This window comes from Oryctolagus cuniculus, chromosome 17 (assembly GCF_964237555.1).
Source record: "Oryctolagus cuniculus chromosome 17, mOryCun1.1, whole genome shotgun sequence".
In the NCBI taxonomy this organism is placed as follows: Eukaryota; Metazoa; Chordata; class Mammalia; order Lagomorpha; family Leporidae; genus Oryctolagus; species Oryctolagus cuniculus.
In genome coordinates this window covers 36,424,486-36,437,388 of record NC_091448.1, presented here as the reverse complement: position 1 = coordinate 36,437,388, position 12,903 = coordinate 36,424,486, and the positions used below count along the sequence as shown (strand labels likewise).

The 12,903-nt window shown below is 38.7% G+C and overlaps 1 protein-coding gene across 15 annotated transcripts in view; it reads left to right on the top strand.

The window, feature by feature from the left end:
* BCAS3 (BCAS3 microtubule associated cell migration factor) overlaps positions 1 to 12,903 on the top strand; it is a 607,306-nt gene that overhangs the window by 229,622 nt on the left and 364,781 nt on the right. For all 15 annotated transcript variants that reach the window (XM_070061000.1, XM_070061002.1, XM_051824721.2 and 12 more), the window contains one exon: positions 2,163 to 2,427. In XM_070061000.1, coding sequence (XP_069917101.1) covers positions 2,163 to 2,427 — 265 coding nt within the window. The remainder of the gene's footprint in view (positions 1 to 2,162; positions 2,428 to 12,903) is intronic.

The following is a 12,903-nucleotide window of genomic DNA, read 5'->3' as shown; positions in this document are numbered from 1 at the left end:
TAATAGGCTCCTAACCTATTTAATAGAAAAGTCTGTTAAACTGAAAGTTATTGTAAGCAAACTATACAGGTTATATGCTTGTGAGACAACTTTTTGTGTGAAATGCTGTGTTTTAAGTTCGTCAGCTTTCAGTATTATTTTCCATTATAACATTATTGTACCATTATGATGTGTTAGCATTAATCAAGTTGGGCAGACGTGGTTGAATTTTGGGTTTGTCCATGTATTCCTGTTTGTTATCAATATTCTACCAATTAAGTTTTTGCCTTGATACATTAAACAAACATTTATTTTTTATTTAAGACTTTCCAGGGTCTTTTAGAAACTTGTGCGTTGGTAAATATGTGGAGCAGGCTTATTTGAATGTCTAATATATTGAGAAGTACTTCTTTGCTTTGAGGACTTCTACTTAATTCATAGCTTCCTTGATTTGTTTACATATTTTCTATGTCTGGTTTGACAGTACGAGGGCAGAATCGAGTTGTGACAGACAACAGAGGCTGTAGGTCCTGGAGGGCTTTGTAGTCCATTAGTGAAAAGGGAAGGGGCCAACCACTGACCATACATGCGTATTGCTGCTGTGTGTCTGTGCATTTAGTGTTTTTAGGCCTTCTCTCTTCTCCATCTTCCATGTCTTCAGAGATCTGTAGCTGATTCTGGAAGTCATTTCCTGCCTCATTTTCCTCTTACAAATCTACTCCTTCTCATTTTATTTGCAGAAGCAACTTTCCAAAACTGAAATTTTGACTCTACTATTTCTTAAATAAAATCCAAACACACCTTGCTCTGGCTTTTGCCTTCCATTTATAAGGCACATATGTAAATGTATATCTAATGTGGAATGTCTAAACATATATAAATTGGAGTGGCTCTCCTTTCCTTGTAAGTATCTTACTTCAAATGTCAGTTCCAGAACCATTGCCTATGCTGATGCTCTTTGGTCTGCTCCTTACGTTTTACGGCCACCATCTTGTAGGGAACAGAGGTGAAAACCTGATCTCAGAGGCAGAGTTAGCATTTCCCTTTCTTCGTATTTCTACTGAGCCTGGTACACAAAACAGTTTTTTTCACTTGATATGTATTTCAGTTTCCTGAGTATTTATGTCTTGTCCTCCTGTTTTACTGTAAGCACAGTGGTTGTTTCTCGTTTACCTCATTGTTGCCAGTGCTTAGCATAGTGTCCAGTAAATATTTATTGAATTAATTCTGGCTCAATTATATGGTACACTTTTTTTTTAAAATTTTTTGACAGGCAGAGTGGACAGAGAGAGAAAGGTCTTCCTTTGCCGTTGGTTCACCCTCCAATGGCCATCGTGGCCAGTGCGCTACAGCCGGTGCACCGCGCTGATCCGATGGCAGGAGCCAGGTACTTCTCCTGGTCTCCCATGGGGTGCAGGGCCCAAGCACCTGGGCCATCCTCCACTGCACTCCCGGGCCATAGCAGAGAGCTGGCCTGGAAGAGGGGCAACCAGGACAGAATCCGGCGCTGCAAGGTGGAGGATTAGCCTAGTGAGCCGCGACGCCGGCCCTATATAGTACACTTTTAAAATTTTTACCCTTCTGTGCTTATTGGAAGCCAAAATCATTTAGAAAAATAAACCTGACTCATATATTTTGTCTTATAGCTCCTAAGATCAATAGGATGAAACTGTGTAGGCACTGTTTTCTGACTTGGCACACAATGCACTAAGGCCAGAATTCCTCCTCTAAATTTTGTAGAATCTTTGAATCGAGTTTTGATCAGTATTCATTGTGAACCTCTTCTGTAGAACACTGTGTGTGTGTGTGTGTGTGTGTGTGTGTTTACAATTTATTTTATTTGTTTGAAAGACAGAGTGGTAGATACAGAAGAGAGTGGTCTTCCATCTGCTGGTTCAGTCCCCAAATGGCCGAAGTAGCTGGACCTGAGCTAATCCGAAGCCAGGAGCCAGGAGCTTCTTCCGGGTCTTCCACACGGGTGCAGGAGCCCAAGGACTTGGGCCATCTTCTGCTGCTTTCCCAGACCACAGCAGAGAACTAGATCAAAGAACAGCCAGGACTTGAAGCAGCACAAGCCCCAGAACACAGTTTTTTTATATTTGTGATTTGCTCTTCATGAAATTTTGTTGATGTATAATATTCTGAATAGTTTCAGCCATCATTATGTCTTATCTCATTTCTAGGTACAAGACATCTGCTTCAGCCATGACTGTCGCTGGGTTGTAGTTAGTACCCTCCGGGGTACTTCCCACGTGTTCCCCATCAACCCCTATGGGGGCCAGCCTTGTGTTCGAACACACACATCACCACGAGTAGTGAATCGCATGAGCCGTTTCCAGAAGAGTGCTGGACTGGAAGAGATTGAACAAGAATTGACGTCTAAGCAGGGAGGTCGCTGTAGCCCTGTTCCAGGCCTATCAAGCAGTCCTTCTGGCTCACCCCTACATGGTAAACCTAATTTTTTCCTTTTCTACTACTCACTCCAGTCTCCCTTCTTTGTTCTTAATTTTAGAGGTCTGGAATTAATTAAAACTTTTTATTATCTGTTCATTTAAAGATAAACTCTTGGGCTCGTTTTAGATATTCTTATTTATTAAGTCATTTAATAAATTGAAGCCAATATGGTACCAGTTGTTTTGACCATATTATTTTAACTGCCTGTATTTTTTGGTATATAAATGATATTTGGTATGTTTAGGACATTTGAAGTGTGAGAATGTTCTCTTAACTTTGGAGACTTTAACATCGTTCTGCATATCTCTTCTCCCATGTTCTGTCTTTAATGGGTCAGTTCTAAGAGTATAATTCCTTAGAATTACTCATTTTTGGAGAGGAATAGTCATGCTTCATGTATATTTTAGGAAGAACAGCATTTGCTTTTTATGTTGAGGTATTTCTCTGCGTGATTTCTACCAGAATGTTACAGGAAAAACAAAGGTGTATATTGGTGTTAGATCTTAGAGCAAATAGTTGTGTAATCTTCCTCCCAGTCAATAAATGAAACATTGTCAGAATTCCCACATTTTTTGTGCCCCATACCATTAAACCACAGTTATTTCTCTTCTAGTTATCACATGCTGACTTTAAAAAAAATTAGAATCTTCCCTTATATAGAGTAGAGTTTGTTCCCATTTTATACAAGTGTCATTTATATTTTGGGATATTTGATTTCCTTTCACATTATATTGGTGAGATTCATTCATGTTGTTGTGAGTAGTTTTAGTTCACTTATTTCCATTACTTTAATTTTTCCACTGTTCAAATATACTTCTATTTGTTTATCCTTTCTATAACTACTGAAGTATATTTGTTGTGTTTTTGATTTAGAGTTGGTAGGAATAATGATGCAATGAAGTTTTTTCTACTTGTTTCTTGGTATAAATATATCTACTCATTTTGAGTGGAAATTCATATATGAATCTTAATTTTGTGAGATAACACCATAGTGGTGCTACTGTTTTATTATCATGAAGACAATGTGGACATTAGATGACTCTACCTGGAGTGTTGTAGATTCTCCTTAATGGATAACCATTTTAGATTTTCAAGATCAGGCAGTTTTAGATAGTAAGATAACCCAGTTTATCCATTTATCCATCCATTGATGTTTGTTTTCCATCCTTCTATTTTAAAAATTTATTCATTTATTGAGAGGCAGTGCAACAGAGAAAGTGAACTTCCATCTGCTGGTTCATACTCCAAGTGCTTATAACAGCTGGAGCTGGGCCATGGCCAAAGCCAGGATTTTGAAATTCAATCCAGGACTCCCATGTGGGTGGCAGAAACTCAATTACCTGAGCCATTACTACTGCAAACCAGGGTTTGTATTAGCAAAATGTTCAAGTCAGGAGTCAGCCAAGAAATGAACTCAGGCATTCTGATATGGGATGTGGGCACCTTGACCTGTGTCTTAACTACTAGGCTAAACCCATACTTTTTTTCCCTTTTGGCTTTTGTGACTAATGTTGTTATGAACATGTGTATACATTTATTTATTTACTTGTTTGCAATTCTTTTGAGTATATACCCACTTTTATTGTTTCAGCTTCTGTGTTGACCACATTACATATAATTTTGTAATACTTGTTCAGTATTATTTGTGTCTACATGTATGTTTTTAGTTTATACAGACTATATTTTCCATCATTCTTGAAAACTTTCTGTGAGAGTGTACATGTATCCTGAAGGGAACTACTATAACTCAAATATGTAGAATCTCTATTTAAGTATTGTGCCAAAAAACTGGTATTTAAGTATGTAGTATAGATTCTTTAAGGATTCTTTGTGATGAATATTTTTGTTTTTAGAAAATTGAACTTATTTATTTGGAAGACAAAGCAATAGGGTGGGGAAATGGGGATGGTGGTAGATACCTTCCATTTGCTGGTTCACTCCCCAAATGTGCATATCAGCTGGGGCTGGACCAATCCAAAACCAGGATCCTGGAGTAACACTTAGGACTCAAGTACTTGATTTTCACTTGTTACCTTCCAGGATAGAATCAGCAGCAAGTTGAAGCCAGGGCTTACCCGGTGCCAGGTGACTTTTTTTGAGAGAGATTCAATGTGTATGTGCAGCAGCTAGGTCAACAAGACAACTCACAGATGCAGAAGTGTAGTTTACAAGTTTTGTGGAACAAATTTGTTTATCTTGGTGCAAAAAAATTTTCATGAACTTCTGGAAGACCTCTTTTTACCTTTGATTTTCTTCCCATTCCTCTTTTTTTTTTTTTTAACTGAGTAAACCACATGACAAAAATCTGTGCCAGTTTTTAGGTATGATGTACACACACACACATGCACACACACACAATGCGTTCTTGTGTCTTCTACTCCAAAGAGAAAGACAGATATTAAATGACTGCAACCAAATACCTCTCAATATGTTTTTATTATTATTTTTTTTAAATTTTTTGACAGGCAGAGTGGACAGTGAGAGAGACAGACAGAGAGAAAGGTCTTCCTTTGCTGTTGGTTCACTCTCCAATGGCCGCCACAGCCGGCGCGCTGCAGCTGGCGCACTGCGCTGATCCAATGGCAGGAGCCAGGTGCTTTTCCTGGTCTCCCATGGGGTGCAGGGCCCAAGTACTTGGGCCATCCTCCACTGCACTCCTGGGCCACAGCAGAGAGCTGGCCTGGAAGAGGGGCAACCGGGACAGAATCTGGCGCCCCGACCGGGACTAGAACCCGGTGTGCTGGCGCCGCTAGGTGGAGGATTAGCCTAGTGAGCCGCGGCGCTGGCCTCTCAATATGTTTTTATCAAAAGTGTCAAAGGGCCAGTCAATGAAAGGTTTTATATTTTTGTAAAAGGACGTTAGCTTAAGAATAATACTTGAATTCAAAGTCAGAATATGCTGTTTTCCCTAAGCTTAGTGCTTTCCTAGGTTTTCTGGTGTTTTCGCAGAAATTTCAGAGGGGAGATTCAGCACTGAAAATGATGCTGTACTTAAGATTCCCTTCTGAAAGCAGTGAGTTTCAAAGAGGTGTGTTTCCCTGGATAACACATTTCTCCCCATTGCTATGTAGTTTTTCTCATTTTTGAAGTATAGTCATTGGAGTGGTGGTCATTTTTCTCCATTTTATTTTTGTATCTTAACATGTCAAAACAACATGGGCATTGTTGTTGGGTTGGTTCTAAAAATGATGTATTTACAGTTTGTGTGGGTAAACAGTCTGATGGTGGTTAAAGACAATGTAAACCTTTGCACAGGGAGGGATTCATCTTGAAAATGAATCATGTTTTGGCCCTGGTACCAGTGTTCATCTGTGCTCCTTTTAGCAAAGTCAAGGAAACTGTTAAATAACAGTTGATATAGGGGTATTTCCTTTTTACTTTTGGAGTCAATCCAGTCAGGTTAGGATTATTTTATCTGTCTTTCCAGAGGATGTTTATTTATTTGAAATATATTCTTTACAAATACTGCTTTTCATTTCCTATCTTGTTGGATGGAGCTTAGTCTAGATGAAGGGTTCCCACCATGAGATTCATGAAAGGAGATAGAAAAAAAGTACTTCTTTATATTCATTGTCCTCTAGCCAAAAGTAAGTATCTCTTTTCAATACGGATATAGAAAATACATGGCCACAGTACCAGCAGTACTTGTGTTTTTGGTACCAGTAGAAAACACAGTAGTTTTGATGTCATGTTAGATGTGAGAAAAATAGAATTAAAAGTGTGAATTTGTTTTGGCACAGAAAACTTTTTTATCAGTCATACGTGGGAACTCTGTGTTGTGAAAGAATTTATACTTGGACTTAAAAATCCTTTCATCAAGACTATGCTTCTGATTCCATTTTTTGTGAACTTTTCAAGCACTTTATTATTAAATATGTATTGTGAATGTGTTAAATTATTTAATGGTTTGATATATCTTTTGTGCTCATCACAGCTTTGAAATTATATGTGATTGTATGTTATTGTAACATTAACATTATAGTATAACATTGTTTTTAATAGTTTAACTGTACTTCAGTTTAATTCGTTACCTTTCTAATTATATGCCAATTTTCTGCTTATGTCACACCATAATCTTAGAATGTGAGGAAATGCCTCATCTTCCTATCCTCTTGTGCCATCATGATTTGAGTTCTTTACTCTTTGCTGAATATGCCAGGTGTATTGATTTTTGAGGGTGACTTTCCTATTTGTGTAGTTTTCTGTTCTTCAAATAATTATTATGCCTTTGATTGCCTACTAAGGCAGCTGAAATAACAGTCTCTCTCTTAAGTCTTCTCTTGATGTGGTATTGCATGTGTCAACTTCATTTTTGGTTTACTGTGCATACTTTTGTCTTATAATATGGGAATTCATTGGTACATCTGTGTTTCCTGTTGGATTGACTTCTTTAAAGAAAAATCCTATTGTGTCTTGCCACCCTGCACAGAAGTTGGCAAAATGTGACCTCTGTGGCTTTACATCATGTTTTTGGTTAATTTTTTTATTTTTTTATTTTTATTTTTATTTTTGACAGGCAGAGTGGACAGTGAGAGAGAGAGACAGAGAGAAAGGTCTTCCTTTGCCGTTGGTTCACCCTCCAATGGCCGCCGCGGCTGGCGCGCTGTGGCCGGCGCACCGCGCTGATCCGATGGCAGGAGCCAGGAGCCAGGTGCTTTTTTCCTGGTCTCCCATGGGGTGCAGGGCCCAAGCACCTGGGCCATCCTCCACTGCACTCCCTGGCCACAGCAGAGGGCTGGCCTGGAAGAGGGCCAACCGGGACAGAATCCGGCGCCCCTACCGGGACTAGAACCCAGTGTGCCGGCGCCGCTAGGCGGAGGATTAGCCTAGTGAGCCGCGGCGCTGGCCGTTTTTGGTTTTTAAAATTTTAAAAATTTATTTGAAAAGTGGTATAACAGAGTGAAAGGGACACACGTACGTACACACACACACACACACACACACAGATCTTCTCCCTGCTGGTTCCTTCCCGATATGGCTGCAACAGCCAGTTCTGGGGCCAGGCTCAAGCCAGGAGCCTGGGCCTCCATCTGGGGCCTCCCAATGTATGGCAGGGCCCAAGCACTTGGGCCATCCTTCACTGCTTTCCCAGGCCATTAGCATGGAGCTGGATTGGAAGTATAACAGCTGGGACTGGAATCTGTACTCGCATGGTATGCCAGTGTCACATCCAGTGATTTTACCAGCTGTGCCACAACACCGCCTCACATCAGATTTTTAAAATGTCTTTAGAAGTTGTTCTAAGGAAAGCAGTATTTTTTTTTTTTAATTTTCCAAGACGAAGAGCTTTTCACTCATGGTAAGATTGCTTTTTATTTTAGAGTCTATAAAGGGTTAATTGATATTTCTTGTGTCTAGGCATTGTCATGAGCTCAAGCAATATGTCACTGAAGGAAAGTAAAAAACTTCTCTGTTCTCATGGAGCTGTGGAGAAAAATAAGGGAAGGAAGTGGAGAATAGGGAATGCCTGGAGAATATTGCAGTTTGAAGTTAGTATGCTTCCTGTAGGCTTCACTGTGATGACATTTGAGCAAAGACCTGATGAAAGCAAGGGAGAAAGTCATGCAGATAGCTACAGCCTGTGTGAAATTATTTTGAGGTGGGAATGTGCCTACAGTGTTGAAGGAAAGGCAGGAAGGCCAGTGTGGCTGAAGTATAGTGTGCAAGGTGCACAATAGGTGATGAAATCGGGGAGGAACTGTGGCCTGGAATGTTAACCTTCGACTTTTCCTCCGAGTAAGAGGGGTGGCTATGGAAGGCTTTGAGAATAAGACTGACATGAAAGTCCTGTGTTTTAGCAAAGTCAGAATGGAGATCTTTATTGAGAATGTATCATCAGTAGGTGGGTAAGTGTGGAAACCTAGCGAGTCCAGTTAGAAGAGTATTGCAAAAATCCTGCTGAAAGATGAACTTTGCATGATCATGCTTCTCTCCCCCTCCCTCCCTTCTTTCTCTTATTTTTGTTGAACAATCAATGTTTATAATGGGGGTTCTGCAAAGTCACTGGGTTTTTTATGTTAGGGTTATCAGGATTTCTGGTGTATGTTATTTCAAGCATGAAAGAACAGAAGAGTCAGAGTGAGCAGTAACACTTTTGGTCTGAACAACTGAAAGAATGGGGTTGCTAGCAAATGAAATGCAAAATGCTGTGGATAAAGTTTGAGGTTTGAGGGTGGGGAAAGGATCAGAAATTTTGGACATGTTAAGATGTTTCTTTGACCTCTGCTTGATGGTGAGTAGGTTGTTGGTTATATAGTTCAGTGGAAAGCATTCGTTTGTATGAAGATAAATGTTTGGATGGAAGTTGAAACCCGAAGCAGGATGAGATCACCTGTTGAGTGAGTGAGAATAAGATAGAGATGTCCTGGGACTGAGCCCTTCTGCCCTCCAAGATTAACTAGCCAACAACATAAAAAAGGAAAGCCATATGGGAGAATTCTAGAGCCCAAGTGAAGAAGGTTTTGAACAGAGAAGAGATTGATTAATGTGTTCAATTTTACTAGTAGGTAAATGAAGCTATGACCTGAGAAATAGAAGAGAATTAAATGTAGTGAAATAGGACATGTGAATGTGATTAAAAACAACTTTGCTAGAGTGATGAAGGTCTGGTCCAAGTTGATTTTAATAAAAATTAAAAGACAAAAAGAAATGGTATAAAAGAGATCAGGGAAATGGGGGAAAGTTTGGGGGAAAGAGGAGGTTGCTTTTGTCTTCGCATGGAAATGGCTGGTGAGCTTTATGTTTTCTCCCTTTATGAAAAAGTATGGAAGTTCATGTTTCCTTTTTCAATATATCCTTTATCTGTACTGATGGTCTTAGTGCTTTTCACTTACTAGTTTTGTGTGTGTGTGTGTGTGTGTGTGTGTTTTGGACGGGCAGAGTTAGACAGAGAGAAAGGTCTTCCTTTTTCCGTTGGTTCACCCCCCCAAATGGCTGCCACGGCTGGTGCACTGCGGCCGGCGTGCTGTGCTGATCCGAAGCCAGGAACCAGATGCTTCTCCTGGTCTCCCATGCAGGTGCAGGGCCCAAGCACTTGGGCCATCCTCCACTGCACTCCCTGGCCACAGCAGAGAGCTGGCCTGGAAGAGGGGCAATCCGGTGCCCCAACTGGGACTAGAACCCGGTGTGCCGGCGCTGCAAGGCGGAGGATTAGCCTAGTGAGCTGCGGCGCTGGCCTCACTTACTAGTTTTTAAAAGTTATGTTTATTTCATTTTTGTTTATTTGAGACGCAGGCAGAGAGAGAGACAAAGAGAGAGAGAGAACTCCCTGGTCTGCTAGCTCAATCTCCAAATACCTGTGGTGGCCAAGAGGGTCCAAGCAAGAGGCTGGGAACGTAATCCAGGTCTCCTACACTGTGGCAGGAACACCAGGAACCATCATTTGCAGCCTCCCAGGCTCTGTGTTAGCATGAAGCTGAAGTCAGAAGCCAGAGCTGGGAAGCAAATCCAAACTCTCCTACGTGGAGTGCCCTCTCCCTGTTATTTTTGAGGTTGTCTATTACTAATCTATAAACTTGTTGGCAAGGCACTTGAAGGCCCCAGAGTTAGACTCCCTAGGGTAGTTTATTCTTGATGACTTTTAATGGTGTAAACTTAGACAAATTATCAATCCACCTGGAACTCAGTCTTGTCTTTTCTTTTTTTCTTTCTTTCTGTGTGTTTTTCTTTTTTCTGTTTTATTTCTTTTTCGTTTTGGAACTCAGTTTTCTATTTGCAGAATGTAGATAGTGATACTGACCTTCAAGTGTTACTGTGAAGCTCAAAGCACTTTGAAGAGGATGTGGCACATATCAAATGCTCAGTAAAAATTTAGCTGATATCATTAGTATCATCACTGGGGCAGCTGCTAATATCAGATTTTCTAATTTTTCTTAAGTTTGATATAGTGATTCTTATCTGCAACATAAAGGGAATGAGCAATTTGATAGATAATGAGTAGATGAAAGATAATCATGAACTTCTTTTGTGCAAGCTTTTATATCATTGTTGGGCCTTATATATATCTATATATAAATTGACTTTTGGTTTCTGAATGAGTAGATAGCAAAACTGAGTGGGATGGCAGTATTATTTTATTATTTGAATCTGTTTTTTCTCATTTTAATTTTGTGCATCAGGATGCATCACTTGATAAATTAATCCACCCATTTTTGAGAATTTGCCTTTTATTTATTTTTCCATTTTAGGCTCGGGAATATAGTGTGTCTTAGGATTGTTAAGGGATTTGTTTTGTTTCTGCTATTTCCATCTAGTTGACAGAGGGCTCTTGGATTCACTGCTGTAGTTCTACAGAGTTCTCAGAAGTGTCTCCTTTTCCATTAATCCATTCATCCTCTGAGGAGGAGTCATTTTTGAGTCAGAGCTTTGGACAGCCAGATTCTCCTGTTTCCAGATGGACTCTGAGACCTTTGGTGGAGGCCTCTGGTTCCTTAGACTTGGGCCTTCTTACTGCAGTGAAGTGCTTTTAAAAACTGGCAGTATCATTTTTCTTTTCAGCATCTGTATGAGGCATTCTTCTTACCACTCAGAGTCTCTGTTTATAGCTTTCATTTGATGGTTTATTGTAATTATTTACTTTTGTTGATCAGTAGTTTTCTTGATACAGACCACATCACAATTGTAAATACAAAGCAACCACACATTTCAGCCTTATATAGTTTCATCTACTTAAGAGAATCAATAATAATGTGATGTTTCTTGACTTCTCTTTCCACATCACTGTTTACTTGTGGATTGAAGTTTCCATGTGCATGTTTTAATTTTTGCCAGGAAAAATCAATCATGTGCACTGTAGCTCTGCTTTAAATTTTATGCCTCATATGACATAGAGTATATAAATAGTGTATACATGTTAAATAGAGAGAAATCTTCTTTCAGGAGATCTTAATTTAGTACCTGGTTTTTCTGATTACATGTACTTTATTGCTTTTAGTTCAGAGGCAGTTTTGTTACTGATTTGTTTTCAAACCAAGCATTTTTCTGGTGAACTTGTTTTCCTATGAATTCTTTTGTCATCCTTTAAAAAAATCTTGCTATTACTATGCCAGTTTTGACATGTACTGTATCCCAAGCTATACCTATTTTGCATGTTTCATCCCAATATTTATAATTTCTCAAAGGAGCTTTGATCTAAAATATTTTAGATCAAAAAGCTTTCACCTTTGTGAAAACAAGGTAATTTCACTTAAAAATCGCTAGTAGAACTATTATGTAAAGATAGTATAGTTTTTGATTTTTAATATGATTTATTTTTTAGACCAGTTTTAGTTCCACCTCAAAATTGAGAAGAAGGTACATAAATAGTGTAGTTTTGAAGTGCAATATAATCACCTGTGAAGTAGCTTTAGAAGATCCAGATGATATTTGCCTCAAAATAAACTTTAAAATTTAGTACAATAAAAGCTAATCCTAAATTTTTAAAAATGAATGAAATATGTTATCTTCCTGTGTATTCCATTTTGGATATGCTACATTTTTCTCTGTAAGTTTGTTTTAAAAGTAAATGCTAGATAAAGTAGTTAGCACATGAAACTAACACAGAATTTCTTGTTTTGCTTTTTACCACTCATGAAATTGTTTTGCCTTTTTATGTGTATTTTACATTGCCAAATCATTGCTTTTAAATGGTTAATGAGACATGCCTCTAGAGGGCAATATTTTCTCAACTTTAATTGTCAGAAGGAAACCCTGCCATGCACGACCTGGGATACCTTTGATGTTGATGTTGCATTAGATTTTATAATAGTTCTTCTTTGTTTTTATAACGTTTTCCTGTGACTTATCCAACTTATTCTTCAGGGTTTTCTTAGAGAGTTGGACATATTGAACATATATTACTATCAAGTGACATCCTTTTTTGAGTATTCCATCCAGATACCAATTCCTGTGGATGAATTCAAATAATTGAATAGAGTTAACTTTTTAGTTATTTTATGTGAGCAAGTGGTGTTAGGCTGTTCTAAAAGTTTCTTTTTTCACTTCTTTATATATTCTTATTTAAGGGCTTGTTATCTGTGAACTTTATTTCACCAGAGTGATTAAATTCCATCACTGAGGCCTTGAGACACTCTTAGGACTAAGAGTTAACCTCATCCTTTCTGTTCTGTTACCATTGGCTGGACGTTCATTGCCATTATTTAACTTTTTAATACTTTTATTAAATTGATGAAATATATGTATGTATTATGAAACTCTGATAATACCATAATACTACAGTGAAAAAAGGCACTCCCCTCCCTCCCTCCTCCACTCCTTGTCATTCTCTGGAGGCCTCTTTGGTTGGCTCATCCCTAATTTTCTCTGCACCCCTTTCTGTAAATCATTTTAGTTGAAAAGTGGGGTTTCTACATTGAACCCCTAACTTTCTTCTCCATTTTATTCTTTTCAACTTTATCTTCCAATCATATTCCATTTTTATTTCTACAGTTTTTTAATATGCTTATGCTTTTTCTTTGAATGTTTTGCTATAAA